The following is a 24,493-nucleotide window of genomic DNA, read 5'->3' as shown; positions in this document are numbered from 1 at the left end:
AATAAGGAAGTCGCTGGAAACAGAGACGGAGCAAATAAACTGGAAAATATAAAAACAACAGTTGAGGGGCTTGCCTTGCAAGAATGAGAGCCTAAGTTCAATCCTCGGAACCCACACAGAAAAGCCAGGCCCGATCGGCGCCATACTTGTCACCAGGGCTCTAGAGAGAGGCAGGTGGATCCCTGGAGCTCTTCAGCCTAATCAGCGATCTCCAGGCCAACAAGAGACACAGAACACAAACACATGGATGACTCACACCAGCAACCCTGGCTCCCGGGAGGCTGAAACAGGAGAATCACCACAAGTCTGAGGACAGCCTGAGCTATATAATGAGTCCCAGGCTAGCCTAGACTACACAGTGAGATTCAGTTTAAACTCCCCTGCCCTCCCTGCCCCCCAAAAAGCAAAAAGCAAAGAGAATAAGCCAGGGAGTAGGGTAGCTTTGGGGATTCAGGAAAATAAGAGTGAAAGAAATGGCCAAAGAAATAAGAGGCATAAATATTCCCAAATAGAAAGACTCTAATCTTCTGAGTAAAGGTGTCTACCAAGTACAGAGCTGAAGATGGGAAATAAGACAACATATACCCCAAAGATCATCAGTGCAAAATGGAAGAACACAGAAATCGAGGAGGTATTAAAACCAGAGAATAAAAAAGCAGGTCATATAATTCCCTGTGTATAGGGAAGCAGAATGGTATCAGACACATACATCAGAAGACAGGGGAGCAATGTATTTACAAATGGCTGCTGTGCTTCAGGTGTGGTGGTGGACACTTGCAATCCCAGAACCCAGGAACTGAGGCAGAAAGGTCGTAAGTTCTAGATCAGCCTAAGATATATAGCAAGACCCTGTCTCCGTGTGTGTGTATGTATATGTGTGTGTGTATATGTAGCTTCTTTAATGTGTAAAACTCATGCATTCAATACCTAGCACCAAGCAAAAAATAGAGAAAATAGTTTTTGATCTAAATTTTTCTATCATGTGTAAGCATGCACACACATGCACACGCACACACACACACACACACACACACACACACACACACACTTCAAACAGGAAGAGTCATTTATAGGCTGTGCTGGTCAGTTTTGTGTCAACTTGACACAAGCTAGAGTCATTTTGGAAGAGGGAATCTCAACTCAGAAAGTTCCTGTTAAGATTAGACTGCAGGGCCGGGCAGTGGTGGTGCACACCTTTAATCCCAGCACTCGAGGCAGAGGCAGGTGGATCTCTGTGAGTTCGAGGCCAGCCTGGGCTACAGAGTGAGTTCCAGGAAAGGCTCCAAAGCTACACAGAGAAACCCTGTGGGGGGGGGGGGGGAATGGACGACTGGACTATAGGCAAGTCCGTAGTGCATTTTGTTGACTGATGTGGGAGGGCCGAGCCCACCATGGGTAACAACATCCTTGGGCTAGTGGTCCTAAATGCTATAAGAAGGCAGGCTGAGGCCGGGCGGTGGTGGCGCACGCCTTTAATCCCAGTACTCGGGAGGCAGAGCCAGGCGGATCTCTGTGAGTTCGAGGCCAGCCTGGGCTACCAAGTGAGTTCCAGGAAAGGCACAAAGCTACACAGAGAAACCCTGTCTCAAAAAACCAAAAAAAAAAAAAAAAAAAAAAAAAAAGAAGGCAGGCTGAGCAGACCAGTACAGTACTCCCCAATGGCCTCTGCATCAGTTCCTGCTTAGAGTTCCTGCCCTTGATTTCCCCAGATGAAGGGCTGTAAGCTGTGAGATGAAATAAACTCTTTCTTCCCCAGATTACTTTTTGTCATGGCGTTTACAACAGTCATAGAAACCCTAAGACACAGGTAGGTCTTGTGGTTTTTTTCCTGGAACTTCCTACAGCATGTGTTCCAATCAAATGAGCTGGATGCGCCAATAAGCGAACTCTGAGAGCCCAGGGACTATTGATAGGGCGCAGGAGAGGCTCAGGCTCACAGCTGTGTAACTACCAGTTCACTCAGGGAACGGAGGCAGGCGCCCAGGAAAAAGCTCTCCAAGAGGAAGGAGGGACCAGTAAAATAACAGCTAGGAGCATTAGGAAAAAAAAAATCCCTCCCAGTTTTATATGGTGGTTCTTAGAGAGCAATATGTAAAATTTTAAGAATAACTTCATCTAAAAATATCCAATGTACAAATCCACTTACATATAGGAAAAAGAGAAGGTACGCAATAAAGGAAATGTAGTCATATTATAGTCTCCAGCTCTTTGGGGACCAATCTACATGGTCAGACAAAATGCAACCACTGCCTGGCTTTTGGTAAAGCGTTTATGACTCATTCCATGTGAGTGGACTGAGGTGATGGGAAAGCGACGTAACGCGGCTGATTTTTCTTCTATAATACCTTAGTCATGACATCAAGATACAGCAACCTAAATATTTACTAACACAGGATATAAAGAAGCTTGTGGGCTGGAAAGATGGCCCAGCAGTTAAGAGCACTGCTGTTCTTCCAGAGGTCCTGAGTTCAATTCCCCACAACCACATGGTCACAACCATCTACAATGGGATCCAATGCCCTCTTCTGGCGTGCAGGTGTTTATGCAGATAGAGCACTCATATACACAAAATATATGAATAAACATATAAATAATCTTTAAAAAAAATAAAGAAAAGAAAATTCTAATTTACCACTCTGGGACTTAGGAAGGCATTAACACAAGAATCCGATGTTTTTCATTATTAAAGGCTCTTGGGTGCTGGAGAGATGGCTCAGAGTTTAAGAACACTGGCTGCTCTTTCCAGAGGATCCTGCTTCAATTCCCTGCACTCACATCGCAGCTCACAACCATCTGTAATTCCAGTTCCAGGGGATCCAACACTCGCACACAGACACACATGCAGGCAAAACACCAATGCTCATAAAAAAAAAATAAAAATAAAAAGGAATCATTAAAATTTTTTTAAAAGACTCTTGGAATTAATTAACAACTATGACCACACTTATTTAAGATCAACGGAATGATATGCAGCACAATAGCAGAGCATGTGCTTACAGGGCCCTGTGTTGATCCCCACCACCCCTCCCCCAAAAGACAGTCCCTGCTTTCCATCCCATACTAATTAAGTCCTAAAATTTAATTTAAAGATCTAGCATCCAACTTATCTTGATCTAACCGCTATGCTTGCTTTCTTTCCTTTTTCTTTTTTTCTTTTTTTTTTTTTGGTTTTTCGATGCAGGGTTTCTTCTCTGTGTAACAGCCCTAGCTAGCCTAGAACCCAATTTGTAGATCAGGCTGACCTTGAACTCACAGAGATCTATTCTATCTCACATACCTTTCTCCAAAGGTCCCTGCTCCCTCCTGCCTTTTCTGCTCATACATTGCCTGAGAAGAAATAGCCTTTCTCCTCTCTGCCTAGCAGATCCTGCCTACCCCGAATCCAGGTCCAGGCGCCATCCTGTTTGGAGAAGAGCTAGCTATGAATCATAGAAGAAAATGTACACATTGTAAGGCCCAGGGCCCCTAAAGGCAGCACTTGGAGTCTGCAGAGAGCCAGGAGCTGCCTTAGCTGTAGGCAGAGCTGGGCTGGGCTAGGCATTCCTAGGCAGGGCCCGACAGCCAGCTGGAATACTGTATACACGTTTACTGTCAACACGTCCCTTCCAGAACAAGAAGCTTCCAGATCACCAAGAGTCTTGGGAACTCATTAGGCTGAGACAATCTGAGGCGGAGGTAGAAAGAGGGGCCCTGTAGGGCTGGGGTGCAGCTCGATGGTAGAATGTTTGTCAACCAAGGCTAAGGTCCACGGCTCCAACCCCAGCGCTACAAAATTAAAAAACAAGCAGCTAAACAGCGGGCATGCCAACACTGAAAACTAAATACGTGAAAGAAAAGCACCTGGGTGGTCCTCTGGGGTTGGTTAGCAGCAGCCAGGGGAAGCGGGAAGTCAGCACTGGCCTCCCAGGCCTGGAAGCAGAGATGGAAAAACTTCCATGTCTGAAGCTCAGTCAGGTGCCTGAAGGACTTCCCGCCCTTACTGGCCATTGGCCTGGTCTCCCCTACGTCCCTTCTGAATGTTCTAGAAAGAAAGCAGTGAGGGCAGTCCTGTGCCTCCTCGCCTCGGAGGAGAGCGCCTTATTCACTAGGCATCCAACATGCGCTGAGGACAGCAGCAGAAGGCAAGCCTGTGGACAGGACTGTTGGAGACAGACATGGGTATTTCCTTTGGGGCAGCCTGGGCTACAGCAGGTGACATCCTTAGCCACACTCCACTTTTCATAGCTCTGTACAGCCCAATAAAATTCACAGCTGGAGAACCAGGCCCAGAACCAACAGTTCCATGTAGACTTTCATTCCTCAGTTTCCCCCCAACGCTACCACCTCCTTAAGGCCCCGATCCTGACCAGAACCCTGCCACAGCCACCATCAGAAAAAAAAAAAAGCCTCTTGAGCTAGGGTGGGATCCAGGAAGGTCCTACCTTAGTATGTTGGAGGCAATGTTGTCTATCTCCAGCACAGTAAGAAATGGAAAGAAGAACGGAGACCAGAAGGAGGGAGGAAGAAATGAAACAAAGGCCTTCCGTCACCTGCCGCAGCTCTACGTTCTCACTGCCACATTCTGGCTCTCCCAGCAGCGGTGGCCGCTGGCAGGCACCCCTTGCCTCCCTGCATCCTCGCCTCCTCCTTTCCAGCTCTTCTTCCTCACCCTCTCAGTGCACAGAGTGAAGGAAGGAGAGGCCCGGAGCTTACCCAGAACTTCACAAGGAAGAAGGCGTTAGAGGGCCCCCGATCAAACAGCTCCTTGAGGCCACCCTTCTTCTCCGGGAATTTGTCATAGATCTGGCGGATGTCCACGGCTTCGAGGTAGGGGTCACTGTAGCTTGGGCTTGGCTGGCCGATGTGCACAAACAGGTGCTTGTTGTACTGTGGACGGAAGAACAATTGCTCTGCAGGGGGATGCCAAAGGGCGGGGTAGAGAGACAGCTCCACTGCGAGCCTCACTTACGACCTGGAGCAAATCACATTACCTCTCTGGGCCTCAGTTTCCTCACTGGGAGAAGGGAGACAAGATGGGGCAGGGGCAACTTGCTATATACCGGGCTAGTTTCCCAGAGGATGTGGAGCACACACCAGAGACTCCTCTGCTTCCTGAGTACCCCTCACAGCCAAGGAGTGGAGGATGGGGGGGTGGGGGTGGGGAGGAAAGGACGCTGGAATAAGAGGAGACATAGGAGACAGAAGAGAAACCTGAGAGCTGAGAGGGAGAAAGAGACCCAGAAGGCTTGAGGTGAGAGACCTACAGAGAGCAGGGGAAGAACAGAGCAAAGGAGGAGGGGGCGGGCAGGCAAGGGGAGAAGAACAAGGAATCTATTAAGCTCTGAGGGGAGAGGGGGAAGAAAGGTAAGAAAGCCAGAGGAGGTGGGGGGGATGGAAAGTGACATCTCTGGGCCTTCTGGGTCTCCTAAGGAGGCAGGACTTCCAGGGACCGGAACCCACTTATTAGGTGGGAACCTACTATGGGGACAGGGCCTCCAGTGGCAGGGACATGAATAGCATGGGGACAGAAACTTCAGGACTTGAGGCCTACTTTGAGGACAGGGCCTGTGGGACTGGAGTCCCACAGCAGTGGCAGAGCCTCTGAGATTAAAATGGCCTCTCTTGGGGTAAGACATCGCACATGGGAGACCTACCGTGTCAGGGTCTTGCTGGCGCTCCAGGAAAGCGGAGAACTCCAACATCCAGAGCTTGGAGCTGGCCACACTGCGGCCTTGCCACGGGGAAACTGGCGGTGCAGAGGGCGACGGGGTAGGTCCTGCAGGAGACTCAAAGCCTATGTGAAGGGAGAGAGACACATGGAACCTGCCCCTGCTTGTCCCCCGCGTCGATATCCTCAGTGGGGAACGGATAACACCAGTGAAAAGTGTGCCCAGTGGCAGGACAGAGCCTGTACGTGATCAGCTCAGTGGGCCCAGGCTTCTGCACAGGCCCGCCCTCAAGGCAGATGCGTGTGGACGGTCCAGGAGGTTGCCTGGAAAGCTGCCAGGGCAGGCACTGCAGGAGTCTTGCCCTAGGGCAATTGCTAGTCCAGGCAGGAAGACAGCCAGCTGAATCAACCAGCACAGTGATTCTGAGGCCCCGGGAGCAGGAAGCTTCCTGGAGGCTCCGAGTTGACCCACAGAACACCACCTACAACATAGGGTTTCAATGAATGCAGGCCTAGGTCCGCACTGGTAAAGTGTGCCCTCAGCACACTTCTTGGTGCCCCTGAGGCTAATCGAAGTGAGGCTTAAGGAAGTCTTGAAGTTCAAGCAGGGAGTCCTGAGTGAAGATGGGGAAAGGGTACCCCAAGCTGGGAAGCAACAAAGACAAGTTGTGTGTGTGTGTGCATGTGCGCGCGCGCATGTGTGCGTGTGTGCGTGTGTGCGTGTGTGTGTGTGTGTGTGTGTGTGTGTGTGTGTGTGTGTGTGTGTGTTGAGGGTGGGGATGGCTGGGAACCAGCTGAGGGAATCTGGAAAGCCACGACTTCACAGAAGAGCAGGCCTGAACTGGTGGCAGGAAACAGGCCCCGTGGTCAGCCAGGGGTGCTGGCAAACAGGATGGATTCTACTCCTAAGTCAAGGAAAGCCAGTGGTTGAATTAAGTGGGGCTGGGAAACTGTCAGCTTTACAATTTTTTTTTTTTCCTTTCCTAGTAATACTGGGGATGGAATCCTGCCTGGAGCAAGGAATGTGAACAAAAATTCCTGAAAAGAAGCTGTGTCTGGCTGGCTGTGAACAAAAAACTCCTGGAAGGAGTTTCTGGGTCTGCAGAGACTCACGGACCGATTGGAACTCAGTACTGTGGAGAGATCGGAAATGGATAGGTTCAGAGGCTAATTACTCTATCTTGGGCTAGTGTTTGCCTTCTGGCACAGCCGTATCTTGACTCACTCTGTGTCTGAACTAACACCTCGTGATAATAAATAGAATCCTCCTAGAAGCCATTCACTTAGCCGAACATTAACGCCTGCCAATCCAAGAGCTAAGAGTGACCTCAGACAGCATCTTGGACCTATAGAGCGGCTCCCCATCTCGCTGTACCCGCCTCTCTGGTGTCCCCATCTCGCTGTACCCGCCTCTCTGGTGTACCCATCTCGCTGTACCCGCCTCTCTGGTGTACCCATCTCGCTGTACCCGCCTCTCTGGTGTACCCATCAACTTTAAAATTGCCTGGATATATGACTTTCTTTGTTCAGTAAAACTATGAAAACCCTGTGAAACTGTTTCCACAGTGGAACATGGAATTTGGGGTAACCTAAATGTGTTCCTGGGCCAAGGTCACACTCATAATGGCTCCAGAATAAACTCTTATTCCATTTAAGAGGAGAGCTGTGGTTTTCATGCTGACAGCACTCTAGGCAAGCTCTCTGCCACTGAGTTTGGCAGTTTTTCATTTCTTCTTCATTGTGGAAGAAGGGTGGGCCAGAGAGGGACACATTCTCTAATGTCTTCATGAATCAAGTTTTCCTTTCTGGAAGCCTGGTGGCCACTAGTATCCTGGGCAGAAGCAGTGAACTCAGGCACAGGCTAACAAAACAAAACAAAACAAAACAAACAAAAAGAGGATGCCAAGAAAGAACAGTCCAGAAGAGTGGCCAAGCATGCTGAACACTCCAGCCCATGCTTAGCGCATCTGCCCAATCTCTCGTCCCTTCCTTCCTACAGCCCCAGTGCACCAGGAACTGCTGTGTACACAGCATAGGAAACTCCAAGGTGGAACCTAATAAACAGCAGGTACCTGACATGGTTGGGGCAGGTAGGAGGAACCACGGCCTTGGAGGAGCAATCTAGCCACAGCCCAGAGGCAGAGCAGGGAGTGGACAGGAGCAGGGAACACAGTAACTGAGTCTCAGGAGTCCTGCAGATCTACTGCAGAGCTCAGATCTCATCGTGAAGGCACTACGGGTTCCAGGAAGCATGGTAAGCCTGGAAATAACATGGTGAGAGATGCTTTGAGAATCTCAGGGAGCCGGTTAAGAAGCCACGGCAGTGATCCAGGCGAGAACTAGGAGGATCTGAGCACAGACTGCATCAGCATGGACAGAGGGAAGAGAACAGAAAAGAGAACAGGACATGAGGACAGGCCCCAACTCTGTGATGCTCCCTGTGGGGGTGAAAGAAGCAGTGAGCAGACACCAGGTGTGGCAGGAAAGCCTGAGAGGCCAGAATGTCACAGCTGGTCACTCTCCAAGGAAGGTTGAAAGCCTGGCCTGAACTGCAGTGTGGAAGTGGCTGAGGAAGCCTCCGGAGAGACGGTCAGAGCTGGTCCGCTGAGGCCTGAGGGAGGGCCCAAACCGGCACCTTCAAGCTGCTTCTGTCACATTGCCCAGCAGCACTTTCCAGCCAGCAGGGTCTCCTGTGCTGGGGAGGGGTTAGGCTTGCAAACCAGCGTCCCTCAGCTCCCAACTGAGAGGCAGCAGGCAAAGAGGGAAGCCTGAAGAGCCAGCACATGTACCCTACGAGAGTGGCCTGGGGACATAGGCAACTTCCTTCCAGTTTTGTGTCCCAGCCAGCCCTGAGCATAAGCGGCAAGAAGTTCAGCATGTGGTGTCAACCCAGAACGCCATGTCACCTGTGAGGCATGGCCGCAGCATGCTGACCGGAGGAAAGAAATGGGGTACAGCAGGAAAACTGGGATATACAGTCTGGACACATGATGTCATGACACCTAACAACAGGATCCCAGGTGCTGTGAGCCTGGGACCAGAGGCAGGAGCCACAGGGTGTGACACGTAGGGAATCGTGCACCATCTACCTACCTGGCAGAGGCAGTGGAGGCTGAACAGTGTAGGCGTTTTGGGAGAAAGGTTTCACACTGTGGGAGAAACGAGAGAGGAGGCATCAGCCACAGGGAAGAGCGGCAGGGTAGCCCTGGTGGCCTGGCCATTGGTGGCCTTAGCAGACACTGGTTTCTAGGACCCACCCCTGCCAGTTCCTTCAGGTTTTGTGTTTGAGTCATGGAAGCAATGCATGTGTTGGGACAATCCACCTCACACCCTCTCCCCGGGCAAGCAGATGTCTCTTTGGGTATCAAGCTTCAGAGCCTCTCTTATATCCTGTCCAGATGTGCACTTCAGTACATGGTACTCTGAGTGTGGACATTGCAGACTAAGTAGGTGACGTCTGTCTGGGAGTAAAGCCTTTTTCCCAAGGTCATGGCCATCCTGGAAAGGCCGGTCTCACACTGCAGCCCGTCTCCCCCAGCTCCACCTCCCGAAGCCAGGCTCCATTTCCTAAAAATTCTGGGTTCAAATCCAGTTCAGGGAGTGAGGGGTAGGAAATCAAACCATACTCACTCATGGGACGTTCCAGGTTGGCCTGGCAAAGCTCCTTGCCAAAACTGTGGAGGTAAAAGGTATAGACTCAGCTTGGCTGTGCTGTGCCTAGGGCCAGAGCCCACGGGGATTGTGGGAAGTCTGTAAGGGAGAGACCACGCAGGCCTCTGGGTGTAAAAGGAGAAAGAAAGGCCGCTCCAGCAGTAGGGGGAGGAGGAAAAGCCAATGCCTCTGTTAACTGGCTGATGCTAACAGGCAGCAGCCACACCACGGAGTGTTTCCCTGTGCGCCACAGGGAGAGCCAGACTTGCTGACCCTGCATCTTTCTTCCTCCCATTGAGACTCACAGGGCTCTTCAGCATGTAAGGTTCTGAGGTCCTAAAGTCAAGAAATCTACCCAGGGGCTCAGTGGTAGAGTGCATGCTTAGCTTGCATAAGGTACATGGTTCCTACCTCGAATACCAGAAATGATGTAATCCGAGTGTCTACACAATCATTATATGTCCTATCTATTTACAACTAGTACCTTCTAAGACTCCCTATGAAACAGGATGGTGGAAAGGCCTGTGGAATTCAAGACATGTCCCTTGCCCACATGTGAGGACAGACAGAGCAAGTGGGGCATCCCAAAGGCTGGGAAGGAGGACCGTTTCTGGAACATTCCAAAAGCATGGCAATGTGGACATGGCTAAGAGACTGGTTGTCAGGCTGACAGAATCAAAATCTGAGCACAGGTTTGTCCCCCGACATCAGCTCTCCACACGGAAGGTGGGCTCTGCTGGGATGCTGAGCAGGAGTAGAGTTAAGGGTGAGTGGTGCTATGTGCGGACTCCACAGCGCTATGTCAAAGCCTCAGGATGCATCTCCAGACCTCGGACTTCTGCTTCCTCATCTATACACCAAGTCAGTTTTCATCTGGCCAGCTAAGGGGAGCAGCCTCTTGCCCCTCTCGAAAGGCCTGTTGTGTTGTTGCTAAGGTCCTAAACAGTGGCTCCACCGCCAGCAAAGCCATGGTCTAGAACAGGCTCTGGGAGAGCTCAGAGAGAGGGACTGAGACCGGCCACTGCGCCCAGCTCTGCAGAAGAGAAGGTATGAGGAAAGCTGTGTTGGCCTCTTGCTCGGGGCTGCCCCACTTACCCCTGAGATTGCTGGGTAGCCAGGGCCCCGGGCAAGAGCCATTTTACTGTGGAAGGCTGTGGCGGAGACGATCTGGGCGGACGACATGGCAGCCATGCTCTGCAGGGCCTTGTTCTTAGCTGCCTGGTCCTGGGGAGACATGGGAAGGGAGGGCCTTAGCAGGGCCACCGGCCAGGCTCAGGGGAGGCATGATCTGGCCTCGGGGTCAGAAGAGCTGTCCAGTAGCCAGAGCTGGGGACCAGATTTAAGTTTGTGGCGTACTAACATGCTGGTAACTGAGCAGGGGACTTGGCTTCGCTGGTCAGTTTCCTCATCTGTTGTGGAAGAATAAAACTGGCTAGGGACTATGTCAGACTGCCTGACTGCCCACCCTTCCTCCTTCCCTCCCTCCGGCTCGCCTCTCTCTCTTTCAAGTGTTGGGATGGAACCCAGCATACCAAGCATGTGCTCTACCGTTGAACCCAGAGCCCCGGCTACAATCTTTTTTTTTTTTTTGGAGCTGAGGACTGAACCCAGGGCCTTGCACTTGCTAGGCAAACGCTCTACCACTAAGCTAAATCCCCAACCCCCTTTTTTTTTTTAAGTTTTTTTTCTTTGTTTTTTAAGATTTATTTATTTATTATGTATACAGTGTTCTGCCTGCATGTCAGAAGGGGGAACTGTATCTCATTGTAGACTGTTTGGTTGCTGGGAATTGAACTCAGGACCTCTGGAGGAGTAGCCAGTGCTCTTAATTCCTGAACCATCTCTCTAGCTTTTTTTTTTTTTTTAAGATTTATTTATTTATTATGTATACAGTGTTCTGTCTACACGTATCCCTACAGGCCAGAAGAGGGCACCAGATCTCATTACAGATGGTTGTGAGCCACCATGTGGTTGCTGGGAATTGAACTTGGGACCTTTGGAAGAGCAGTCAGTGCTCTTAACCTCTGAGCCATCTCTCCAGCCCCATCAATCTTTATAAAATGGAGAGCCTAGTGAATCAATATTTCACAGTGAATGAAAATTTGATAGAACTAAGTCTGCCTTGAATAAGACAAGAGTTAAGGCTGGCAGATATCTCTGTAGTTTAACAGTCTGCAGGGCAATCTCCCTTGGTCCACACAGCGGCTCTGAGGCAGGATAGATACAGGGTAGTCCTGAGGCTCAAGAGGTGTCTACCCAGAAGGCACTCAGGAGAAGTCTAGAAATAGGTGTGGCCTGAGACAGCATTCTGAGGATCCTGAGAAACACTAATGTACTTTGACCCCTGGGAAAGTAGAGGATCAGCAGGATCCCTCTTAGAAGGTGAAGAACTGGGGCTCAGAGAATTTAGCCTTAAGAGAGTGGTCTAAGCCAGGTGGTGGTGGCGGCGGCGGCGGCGGCGCAGGCGCACACCTTTAATCCCAGCACTCGGGAGGCAGAGCCAGGCAGATCTCAGTGAGTTCGAGGTCAGCCTGGTCTACAGAGTGAGTTCTAAGACAGGCTCCAAAGCTACCTGTCTCGAAAAGAGAGAGAGAGAGAGAGAGAGAGAGAGAGAGAGAGAGAGAGAGAGAGAGAGAGAGAGAGAGAGAGAGATCCATGCTGTGGCTCAAAAATGTTCCCCTAAATTCATAGATTGATGGTTATTTAGAGATGGGACACTTGGAAGATAATTATGCAGTCACAAGGGTGAGTCCTCATGATGGCATTAGCGGTCTACAAAAAGAGGAAGAATGACTTGTGCTAGCTTGCTCTCCATGTGGTGGTACCCTTCTACATGTTTTAATGCAGGAAGAAGGCTCTCACAGGTATTGGTAGATACTATAGCCGTGTTTTCAGACTACGGGCCACAGATGCATCTATTCCTTTTTCTATTAATTATTTGTTTTATGTGTGTGTGTTTTGCCTGTATGTATGATCTATGTGTGTGCAGTATGCACATGCCTGGTACCTACAGAAGCCAGAAGAGGGGGTCAGATCCCCTGGAACTAGAGTCACAGGTGGTTATGTGCCTGCAGTTATGAGCTACTTACTATATGGGTATGGAAACTGAACCCAGGTCCTCTGCCAGAGCAACAAGGGCTCTTAACCACTGATCCACCTTTCCAGTCCCATAAGCACCTATTCTTTAAACCTTTCTCTCTTTCATTTTTCTTTTTGTGTCGAGTCTGAGCCTAGGACCTTGTACATGCCAGGTACCCACTCTACCACTGCATTTGCTCTATGCACAGCCCTATCCACTGTTTTCACGATGCTGAGGCTTGAACTCAGGGCCTTACCCATACTATAGAGGCAACTCCACCCCTGAACTATACCACCAGCCCCTTTTTGTTTAAAATTTTGAGATTGGGTCTCAATCTGGCTGGCCTTGAACTTGGATCCCCCTAAGTAACTGAGATTATACACACACACACACACACACACCATCATGCCCAGTGTCCCTCATTGTTTTATTTTTTCCAGAGCTGAGGACTGAACCCAGGGCCTTGTGCTTGCTAGGCAAGCACTCTACCACTGAGCTAAATCCCCAACCCCAAGTGTCCCTCTTTTTAAAGACAGAGTCTGCCTATATTGTCCAGGCTGTTCTCAAACACGTGGACTTGAGTGATCTTTCTGCCCCAGCCTCCTGATAAGACTATAGGCACATACAATCATGACTAGTTTTTTGCTTTGTAATTACCCAGTCTGAGGAATTCTTCTATCATCACAGAAAAAAATGACAAAGACATTCCAGGTTGGCACAGAGAGGGCCATGCCAGCCAAAGGGGCAGTGGAAACGTGTTAGGACGTAGCAGCAGCTTGCACTCACTATGGAGGACATGGAAGCCATTCTATGTTCTGGGCTTGTTCCCCACTCAGGGCAGTGAGTGGGTGAGATGTGTCATGGGCGCCCTTGCCCACTGTCCTTCTGTGGCTAAACTTGGGCCTTGTTCTCAGAGGCCGTCTCTGACGACTGAAGTCATGTACGTCCAGGAGGAAAAGATATTTTAGGCCAGCCCTCCCAGGCAGGCCTCTCCCTGAGGTGACCTGGCAGGCCACATCCTCAAGGCTGCCGAGATTAACAACTGCACCCCGAGTCCAGAGAGCTCCATCCGTTCCATGCCAGCAACATGTGTCCCTTCCTGTATCCTTAATCTAAACAAATGACAGGGCTCAGGAAACCACATCCTCAATATGTGAGGCAGGAGGAAGGGGAAAGGACATCGTAAGGATGACATCAGCGACCGGACGGCAGGGTCGGGAGTCCTGTATTTTCCAGTTCAAGGGGACCTTACCTACCTATCACCCTGCCACATCACCCTGTCTTTTTCCAGATGAGATTACTGAATGGGGCTCACAAAGGGTGCAGGACCTGGCCATGAGATGGGATGGGGTACAACAAGCCTAAGGATGTCTGACCACCCTACTGTCCATCCCAGAGCTTGATAACTGTGGTTCCAGGAGCCTCAAAACTAGGACAGAGTCCTCAGGCCAGTTTCTGAGAAGACGCAGATACATGACACTTTGGGTATTTTAAGAGGTTTGTGGGCTGGGCAGTGGTGGTGCACGCCTTTAATCCCAGCACTCAGGAGGCAGAGCCAGGTGGATCTCTGTGAGTTCGAGGCCAGCCTGGTCTACAGAGCGAGATCCAGGACAGGCTCCAAAGCTACACCGAGAAACCCTGTCTTGAAAAACTAAAAACTAAAAAAAAAAAGGTTTGTGGCTCCTCCTGATGCCTGACTAAAGGTCCACTGACTGTTGTCCTCAAGTCTCAAGTTACAAGCAGACGTGATTCCGTGAAGCAAATATGGACGGTAGAGACATCCCAAGGAATTGAACCGTCCCCTAGACACTCTAAACATAACATGGCTACTCTGTCCTTGCTGTCACCAGAGAGGGACATGGAGAACAAGCAGCTCTTTAAGATTGGGGGTGTTCCAGGGAGGAATTCACAGCTGCAGGCAGGCCGGCTGTCCTGGGAACAAAGGGTGGAGGTGCCGAGCCCCAGCTACGGGGTGTGGAGGACAGCTGGGCTCCAGACTGGGAGAATGGAAGCGGGAAGACAGTGGGAGCGACTTCTGAGGAGGCAGAGGTCAGTGGCTCTACCTCCGGCCGGCATCAGATAAGAGGTGATGGACAAACCGGACTTCGGCACCGGCACACGCCTTTAATCCCAGCACTTAGGAGGCAGAGGCAGGCAGATCTCTGTGAGTTCGAGGCCAACCTGGTCTACAGAGTGAATTCCAGAACAGCCTGGGCTACACAAGAAACCCTGCCCACAAGGAAAAAAAAAAGAGGTGATGGACAGGACAGTGTGAGGTCATCCGGTCCAGTCCAGCAGCTCTTAGACTGGGCTCTGAGGTAGTACAGGGTTCTTCCTTAGGTATGAGAGGCTGCTCAGAAGTTGGCGCACAGGTAGGGGGGTCCTGGTCTACTCTTTGCCAAACTGGCTACCAGAATGACTTCTTGGAAGGCACACTGAGGTGAGATTTTGTTTGAGAAAAATAAAACAAGAGTCTCTTTGCTTCAATCAAGATGTATCTACTGGTCTAATCCAAGGGTTCAAATGTTAGACTTTCCTCCCAAGTGACCAGGCATGCCATGTGGTTAAGAACTAACTCCCTGATGGAGAGCTCACTTCCTCCTAATGCTCCCCAAAAGGCACTGGGTCCACAGTCCTGGAGGACTGTCTTCCCGAGGGGACCCACCTGCAACTGACTTTACACTGAGGGGGATCTGGGGAGGGGATGGAACTGCCCTCTCAGAGATCAGAGAGGGAACAGAAATGCTGAGTCTGGGCCCTTCTACACTAAATCCCAGGTAGGGCCCAGCAGGAGACTGCCGCCCATAGACATGGATCTACAGAGAGGCCACAGGCTAGGCCTGGCTGTCCTTAATGGCGGGAAGGACATAGGCTCAGCACAGTGGGAGCCCCTGAGCCCACAGGGTTGACTTTCTCAACTGGAAAAAGAGTCCCAACTTCTAGAAAGCCCCCACTGCACCCCAAGTCCCACGGTCCTCTGTTTGCTGACACTGCTTTCCTTACCTTGAGTTTGGCCTGGATCTCCCGGGCTTTTCGACGGGCAAGCACCTGGATGTGGCTGGAGACCTGTTGCAGAAAGAGAGAGTTCCTGTCCTTACCTCCCACACAGCTTACGCTTCCCCGGCTCTCAGCCTTTGTGGGGAGCTCACTCCTGCCTGCCCCAGTTCACCTTGAGCCTGGCAGTACTGCACCAGGGTGACATCAATGATCTGCTTCTCCCCCTAGTACCCTGGAGAGGGACTCAGACTGTCTGGTGAAGGGAAGGACCAGGGAACCCAGAGAAGTGGGTACCCTCCCATTTCCTTGGGAGCAGGTGTGGTGGGTAGGGCAACCTTTCTGGCCTCACCTGCTTCCTGGTGCGGGTCTTCCCTGTGCGGAGCTTGATGTAGCGTGCGATCAGCTCATTCCGACCTGCAGAAACACCCACAACCTCTCAGTGAGGAGTGCTGGAGGGTGAGTGTCTCACTCTGCCCACCTTGGATGGGACTTGGAATAAGGACTCCATGAGTTCTCTCCTGCGCTCTTTGGAGCACAGGGATATCCCAGTAGTGAGAAGAGACTACACCCTCACTGGACAGACTGGTGGCAATAGCAGAATCAGGACACATGGGCCACTCACTGCCCCTCAGCCCAAGCTCCTCATTCCACGGGGCTCCTTAAACACCTCGGCCCCTCCCGGGCTTTCTATGTGGGGAGTATCTGGCCCTTGCCTAGGAGACTACCACAGTTTCTGCTACCTCTGGAAATGAGGAGGAACTTCAAGATGGTTGATGGGCAACAGAGTCATGAGAGGCATGGTGCTGAGACTCTAATAGATGCCAGGGAGGAGGCCTGCCTCTTCAGACAGAAAAAGCTCCCAGGAAATGTAGCTCAGTGTTGAGGATTTGTCTAGCAGGCACAAGGCCTTCATTCTCAATCAGGCCTCACCAAAACCAAAACCTAGGCAACTTCTTTAGTCCAAGGCTCTGCCTCAGGGCAGGTGGCAGGCTTCATCTAACATCTGAAAAGCCACCACCTGGGGGCTATACTATGTGCCCAGGACTCTCAAAGCCTGTAAGAGCCAGCCACACCCTCTATTACTATAAATGAGATCAAAGAGGATTTATTGGGTTATTATTATTATTACTCTTATTTATTAGTATTGAGGCAGGGTCTCATGTAACCTAGGCCAACTTTGAACTCATTACGTAGCTGAGAATGACTCTGAATTCCTGATCCTCTTGCTTCCATATCTTAAGTGCTGGAATAATAGGCATGAGCCACCAAGCCAGGTTTTATACAGTGCTGGGAACCAAGCCTAGAGCATCATGTATGCTAGGCAAGCAATCTCCCACCTAAGTTACATCCTCAGCCTGTTTTTTAGTTGTTACTTTGCTTTATGTGTGTATTCACTTGCTTTTTTTTTGAGAAAAGGTTTTGCTATCTAGCCCTGCCTAGCCCGGAAATATGTCCATCCTTGATTCTCCTTCCTCTGTCTGTTAAACAGAACTCAGTACCTAGGTTAGGGGGCACATATCCACACAATGGAGCAATGTATGCTGGAAACAGATGTGTTTGAGGATGAGGGATGAGTTCAGGCTTGGGGAACAGTGGGCTTCAGTGGGACCTCGGCCACTGGGTAGAATAAAAGCAAAGAACAAAGATCATCAGATGCCCCGGTGGTGGCAGCGCACATCTTTAATGCCAGCACTCAAGAGGCAGAGGCAGGCAAATTTCTGAGTTCCAGGCCAGCCTGGTCTACAGAGTGAGTTTCAGGACAGCTAGGGCTACACAGAGAAACCCTGTCTCGGAAAGAAAGAAAGAAAGAGAGAGAGAGAGAGAGAGAGAGAGAGAGAGAGAGAGAGAGAGAGAGAGAGAGAGAGAGAGAAAGAGAGAGAGAGAGAGAAAGAAAGAAAGAAAGAAAGAAAGAAAGAAAGAAAGAAAGAAAGAAAGAAAGAAAGAAAGAAAGAAAGAAAGAAGGAAAAGAAAGGGCGAGGAAGGGAGGAGGGAAGGAAGGCATCAGCTGAGCGAGAGGAAGGCTGAAGGAGAGGAAACTGTCTCCTCTTTGCTCTACATCTAGGCCAGAGGGCATAGCAGAGGCCTGCCCTGTCAGCTGAGGCTGGAGTGGCCATGTGAGGAAGCTCTGTGGCAGGGGCAGGTGAGGCGAACCGGCTGCCTGCCACCTGGGCTGTAACTAGAGAGCTTGGCCGAAGCCAGGCTGGCCCCCACGATGACCTTTCCCCGTGGCCAAGTCCAAATTAAGAGCCTTGAACTGCCAGGAAGATGTGCTGGCCTGGGAGCACTAGCTTGTCTGTGTCCAAGGAAAGAAGGAGCAGAGAATCAGGCCCCCGGCGTGCTCTGTGCGTCAGTCTGCACCTAAAACCGTTGAGTCCTGAAAGATGTCTCTTCCCAAAGCCTTCCAGGGAAACACATTCCATAGGTGAATGTCCAGCAGTTCTACTCTGTGTCTAACTACAGGCGATTGTGCTGCAGCTGTGAACCACGAGGCCTAAGTCATCAGTGGCTGGTTACAGAAAAAGGACCACAAAAGTGGGGTCTAGGGAGCCAGGCTTGAACTGTAGTTCTACAAAGCGACTCCGGGACCGCGGCAAGTAACTTCCCTCCATGGACCTCCACCCAGCCTTCTTCTAAGCCAGCTTAAAGTCTTTCTTCTGTGTTTGATCACACAGATTTTTTACTGCCTTAGGATGCTGACCTTAATCCTAGCTGAATGAGAACTATGGCCAGGCATGGTGGCCATAACCATCATCCCAGCACTTAGCAGCCCAATGTGGGAAAATTGGCTCAAGTTTGAGTCCAACCTGGGCTACAGAGAAAACCCAGACTTTTTTTCTTAAAAGCAGGATGAGGAGCAGGAAGACAAGTCTGTTGTAGCTCCGTCAGTCTCTTCCTCAGGAAGGAGAATACGTTCTTAGCCTAAGTTCTGGTCAGAGTTCAGAGACAAGGGCCAGGGATAAACTGGGGTGACAGAGAAGAGGTTGCTGGGAGCTGCAGGCCAATCCAAGCCTGGAGATATGGTGTCGAGTCTCAGCGTTAGTAGTGGGATAGCTGGAGGGACAGGGAAGGCAGGTGTCTTAGTCAGGGTTACATGCTGTGATGAACCGCCATGACCAAAGCAACTTGGGGAGGAAGGGTTTATTTGGCTTACACTTCCACATCACAGTTCATCATCAAAGAAAGTCAGGAACTCAAACAGGGCAGGATCCTGGAGGCAGGAGCTGATGTAGAGGCCATTCCACAAGGACTTGCTTAGCCTGAGAACTCAGGACCACCAGCCTAAGGGGGCACCACCCACAACGGGCTGGGCCTCACATTAATCACTAATGAAGAAAATGCCTCCAGGCTTGCCTACAGTCCATCTTAAGGAGACACTTGCTCAGTTGAGACTCCCTTCACTGATGACTGACTAGCTCGTGTCAAGTTGACAAAAGACTAGCCAACCCGGCAGGGGATGTTAGGAACCTCAGGGATCATCTGGGAAATAGCTCTTGGGTTGCTCCTCTCTCTCTCACGCCTTGGCAGCTCATGAGTTATCTGTGCCCATTAGATTCTCAGTACCCCAGAGCAAAAGAATACACTCAAGCTTCAGGCTGTTCTCACTCCAATCTGTACCTCCAAAGCTGGGAATGGCGTGTGTGCGCGTGCACGGGGGTGAGGGGGGGTAGGGGGAGACAACATGCCTGTGACCCAGCACTTACGAAGCAGGAGGATCAGGAGTCACAAGTTAGCCTGGGCTACATAACGAGACCATGTTCCATAAAACAAATATGTTAACGTCGCCAGTGTTTGGCACCAGGTGAATGAAATCAAAGCATGGATGAAGGAAAGACTGTGTCTATCACAGTTCCACTTTCAAAATATTCCCAGAATTAGGCCTCTTCTGCCCACCTCAGTTCTGTGGTCCAAGCAACCATGCTCTGGCCTGGATTATTAGTCACCTCCACCTCGCTCCCTGCTTCAGGATATTCTCGGCCCAGCAGCTGACATGTCTACTAAAATCCAAAAGTAATGCCCTGGCTTCCCGTTCTCCTCAGGTGAAAAGAATCCAAGTTCTGCCAGGTGTCCTGGCGGTGCTGGAGTCTCAGCTACTTGGGAGGCTGAGAGGCAGGAGGATTGTTTCTGCCAGGGGCTGGACACCAGCTTAAGCAACGTAAGAGATAGAGTTACTTGGGAGGGGAAAGAAGAGTGAAGAGAGCTGGGGTCAGTGGCAGAGCTCTTTCCTAGTGGACACAGGGAAACTGCAAAACACAGACACATAGACACACACACACACACACAGACACACACACACACAGACAGACAGACACAGACACACACACACAGAGAGACACACACACACACAGACACACAGACAGACAGACAGACACACACACACACACACACACACACACACACACACACACACACACACACAAAGGATTTCTCCACCCCCACACCAGGTCAGTCATTTCTCTGATGCCATCTGCCATTCTGAGCTGCTTCCTGGAACATGCTGGGCCCACTTGCCCACTAGGCTTTGTGTTGGCCATCCTTCCACCAGAGAACCTCACCTTCTTCATGTTCCTGGCAGTGTCTGGAATGGTCTCATGGCCTGAGTGGAGATGGATGCCATGGTCTGTGACATCTTCCCTGACCACGATATGAGAGCAAGCAAGGATGGCCCTCCCCACCAGCACATCTCAGCCTACACTTCCTGTAAATTTCCGTTTTCATCCATATACCATGCAATGTAATGATATTCTGGGTACTGTCTTTCCCCCCGAAAGTGTACCCTGAGAGTGAAATGCACTCAGGTGTTTATTTTTTGTCTCTATCTGATACCTAGAAATCTCCCTGGAAGGTTGAGGAGATGATTCAGTGGATAAAACACCCATGTGAGGATTGGATGCCCAGAACCCATATAACTTCCGGGCAAGCTTGGTGGCTTGGAAGGTGGACACAGGGCACCCCTGAAGCAAGCTGGATACCTCAACTAGCCCATATCAGCAAACTCTGGGTTCAGTTATGAGAGCGAACAAAATAGAGTGATCAGTAAAGACTCCAATATCAACACACAGGGAAATAAACAGACATACATGTATGCCACACATACATTTTTTTAAAAAGCTGCCTGTACACCGTAGGTTCTCAGTAAATAGCTCTTTTTTGTTGTTTTCTGTTTTTGTTTCCAAGACAGGGTTTCTCTGTGTAGTTTCTGTGCCTGTCCTGAATCTCACTCTGTAGCCCAGCCTGGCCTTGAACTCACAGAGATCCGCCTGGCTCTGCCTCCCGAGTACTGGGATTAAAGGCGTATGCCATCATTGCCCAGCAGTAAATAGCTCTTAAACAAACAATAAAGACCCAAATGGCAGTCAGGTGGTGGTAGCACACACCTTTAATGCCAGCATTTGGGAGGGAGAGATAGGTAGATCTCTTGAGTTCAAAGCCAGCCTGGTCTGCAAAGTGAATTCCAAGACAGTCAGGACTACACAGGGAAACCCTGCTGTGGGATGTTCTGTATGTCCTGTGGGAGCCCATTCTTGGGTTCCTCGTGGCTTTACCCAGCAGGTCCGCATAGAGGATGATTAGGACCACGGGCCTGAGTGCAGGTGTCTGAGATGGTCTGCACTTGGCTGTGCTGGGGGATGGTCTGTATGGCAAATGTGTTGCTCTGATTGGTCAATAAATAAAACCTGATTGGCCGTGGCTAGGCAGGAAGTATAGGCGGGACTAAGAGAGAGGAGAAAATAAAGAACAGGAAGGCAGAAGGGGTCACTGCCAGCCACCCGCCAGGACAAGCAGCATGTGAAAATGCTGATAAGCCACGAGCCTCGTGGCAGGGTATAGATTTGTAGAAATGGACTAATTTAAGCTATAAGAACAGTTAGCAAGAAGCCTGCCACGGCCATACAGTTTGAAGCAATATAAGTCTCTGTGTTTACTTGGTTGGGTCTGAGCGGCTATGGGACTGGCGGGTGACAAAGATTTGTCCTGACTGTGGGCAAGGCAGGAAAACTCTAGCTACAAAACCCTGTCTTGAAAGACCAAAAACAAAACAAAACAAAAAAAAAAAAAAAGCAAAAAGAAAGAGAACTGAATGATATGGAGATCAAATATGCAGGAAACTGGTCCAGAGACAAATAGGGGAGCTAAATGAAGTCAAGCAATGCCTTCAGACTATTCCTAATTCCCAAGGCACTTTTTATCTTACGAGTTTTTTTCTGTAAGCAATAGGAGTTCTATGAAGCTAAAGGCATTTAAAACACAGGAGACTCTCTTTAGGAGAACGAATGAGAAGGCAAAGACTACAAACACAAAATTAGGTCTGAAAATTCTTGGATAAGGGTGTGCCTTAGTGATAGAGCATTTGCCTAGCATGCACAGGGCCCTAGGTTCTGTCATTAACACTGAAAGGAAAACAAGCTAACCTCTCGGACAGTGATGGATGCTTTCTATTTTGATGGTGGCAATATCTTCACAGGTGCCCACATCTGCCAAAACTTATCACCATGTAGGCTTTAAGCACATGTCATTGACACTCCAATAAGATGCCTTGAAGTGCCAGGCGGCGGTGGCACACACATTTAATCCCAGCACTTGGGAGGCAGAGGCAGGCAGATCTCTGTAAGTTTAAAGCCAGCCTGGGCTACAGAGAGAGATACAGGACAGGTGCAAAGCTACACAGGGAAAGCCTGTCTCGAAAAACCAAAAAAAAAAAAAAAAAAAAAGATGCCTTGAAGATTAAATTCAGGGGCCAAGGAGGTGCCATGCATGACACCTGAGTTTTGATTCCCAGAACCCGTGGTGGAAGAAAGGAAATGACTCTCAAAAATTGTTCTCTTCCTTTTTTTTGTTTTTCGAGACAGGGATTTTCTGTGTAGCTTTGCACCTTTCCTGGAACTCACTTGGTAGTCCAGGCTGGCCTCGAACTCACAGAGATCCGCCTGCCTCTGCCTCCGAGTGCTGGGATTAAAGGCGTGCCCACCACCACCCGCGTTCTCTTACTTCCACATGTGTGTTATGGATAAATGTGCTGGACACGCACGTGCTCGCGCACACACATTATTTTTCTTAAATTAAAAGTATTCTTCCCTTGAAGCTCCTCCCAATCTTGGGAGTTGTCTGCCTAATTTTCCTAAATAAACCTACTTATCAAAAATTTAAAAACAGCCGGGCCGGTGTGGCACACGCCTTTAATCCCAACACTTGGGAGGCAGAGCCAGGTGGATCTCTGAGTTCGAAGCCAGCCTGGTATACGGAGCGAGATCCAGGAAAGGTGCAAAGCTACACAGAGAAACCCTGTCTCGAAAAACCAAAAAAAAAGTTCAGAGTCTGGTGGGTGGTGGTGGTGCACACCTTTAATCCAAACATTAAGGAGGCAGAGCTGGGTGGTCTTCAGAGCTGAGTTCTAGGACAGCCAGGGCTACACAAAGAAAACCTGTCTAAAAAAAAAAAGTTCAGGGTCATCCTCAGGAACACAGCAAGGCCAGCCTGAATTATGAGGAATGAAGTTTAGGGGTGTGGTAGGTGCACAGGCAAGCAGGGAATCTTGTAATGTCAACTCACACAATCAGAGTAAGCCCACCTCTCTGTAACAGTCTGGTCACTCCACCTAGTTGCTAAATAACAAAACAAGCTGGAGAAAAAAAAATCTCACCCAGACTATCCATTAACAGACGTAGGAGTGATGACTGTCCAGGCCATTTGCTTGTGGCACTGAGCCAGGCCCAAGGGGATGCTGGGAAATGTCTCTCACAGGACAGGCCACCATACGAACTAGCTGAGACGCTCTTCCAAGCCCAGGGGAGCACTCAGTGCAGAAAGCTGACGCTGTCAGCCTCCCCAGTGCTGGTATGACAAGCGTGTTACCAACCCTGGTTCCTTAAAAAAATTTAGCCAGGTATGTAATTCAAGAGAGAAAAGCAGGAAGAGCACTTTGAGTTTAAAGACCAGACTAGACTACATAAATTTCCAGACCAGTCAGGGCTATAAAACAAGACCCCAAGCCAATAATCTAAAAAGAGAAAATACCTCTCACTAATTCTGAGGTACACCTCTTGCTGTATAATAGATCTGGAAAGCTCCCTCCTGCTCAGTGGGATCTTTGAACCACGGACCACCATCTCCACATTCCCTGGCCTCCAGGAGCCCAAATTCTCCCTTCTCTCCTGTGAGCTGCCATTTTTAATTCCACAGCTAAGGGTTGGTGACACTGTGCCCAGCCCTCTCTGTTTGCTCAGCATGCTTCCACAGCTTTGCCTTCTCCTGTCCCTGTGCCGTTCACCTCTGGCCATCAACCCCCTGCCACAGGAGACCCTGGCGGAGGTGAATGCCCCAGCATGGAAGTGGAGTTTCTGAGGGTGTTTGGAGCCCAAGAGGAACAGGGTTTCCTTCCTGCCACATGGGAAAGGTCACTGCAGCCACAGGCCGCCGCCAGGACTGGTTGTCATCCAGTTCACACCAGTATACACAGAGCAACCATCCGCTACCTCTTCCCTTTGACTCGGCAGTGTTATCAGCAGAAGTGTTTACACAAGGTCAGATGTGGAGTCACAGCTGTACGGGCACCCCTGCGTTACATCCTCACACAGCTCCCTGCAGCTGGTGGGTCACCTCCATGCTACAGATGGGGAGGTCTGGTAAGTTATTCGAGATCAAGATCACAAGTGACCGAGATTCAAATTTATGCAGACTGGCCTCAGACCCTCTTTTTTTATTTCTCCTTTCTTGTTTCATTTGAATGAATTAGTTATTTATGGATTTACTTAGGGGCAGAGAAGAGATGGCTAGGCAGGATGAAAAGCATGTGGGGCGGTGGGGGTGGGAGGCAGGAATGTGGTCCTGGAGAGGGAACTTCCATGTATGTCAAGCTAGTAATAAGGAGCCTTGGCAAGAAGAAACCTGTAGGAGCACCAGGAGTGGTGGAGCACACCCATGATCTCAGCACTGAGTCAGGAGGACTTTTAGTTGGAAGCCTGCCTGTACTACAGTGAGTTCAAGGCTAGCCTGAGCTATATAGTGGTATGTCTCAAAGACATCTCCCACCAAAGGAGACAAAAGGGAGGAAGGGGGTGTGGAGGGAAGGAGGGAGGACAGGACAGAAAGTCCAGATGATTCAGAGGGAGAGAAAGAGACAC

General features: G+C 50.0%; 1 protein-coding gene across 2 annotated transcripts in view; it reads right to left on the bottom strand.

Annotated features, from left to right (window-relative positions):
* Positions 1–24,493, bottom strand: part of Tead4 (TEA domain transcription factor 4) — a 52,004-nt gene that overhangs the window by 13,876 nt on the left and 13,635 nt on the right. The window contains exons 3-9 of one of the 2 annotated variants that reach the window (XM_028881523.2): positions 15,724–15,788; positions 15,381–15,443; positions 10,394–10,522; positions 9,278–9,321; positions 8,741–8,796; positions 5,634–5,773; positions 4,693–4,866 (exon numbers count right to left, since the gene is read on the bottom strand). In XM_028881523.2, the coding sequence (XP_028737356.1) occupies positions 4,693–4,866; positions 5,634–5,773; positions 8,741–8,796; positions 9,278–9,321; positions 10,394–10,522; positions 15,381–15,443; positions 15,724–15,788 (671 nt within the window). The remainder of the gene's footprint in view (positions 1–4,692; positions 4,867–5,633; positions 5,774–8,740; positions 8,797–9,277; positions 9,322–10,393; positions 10,523–15,380; positions 15,444–15,723; positions 15,789–24,493) is intronic. The other variant, XM_037204116.1, reaches the window with a different exon arrangement.

Source organism: Peromyscus leucopus, chromosome 3 (assembly GCF_004664715.2).
Source record: "Peromyscus leucopus breed LL Stock chromosome 3, UCI_PerLeu_2.1, whole genome shotgun sequence".
Taxonomy (NCBI): domain Eukaryota; kingdom Metazoa; phylum Chordata; class Mammalia; order Rodentia; family Cricetidae; genus Peromyscus; species Peromyscus leucopus.
The sequence above is the reverse complement of the archived record's forward strand: the minus strand, read 5'-3'. Positions and strand labels throughout refer to the sequence as shown.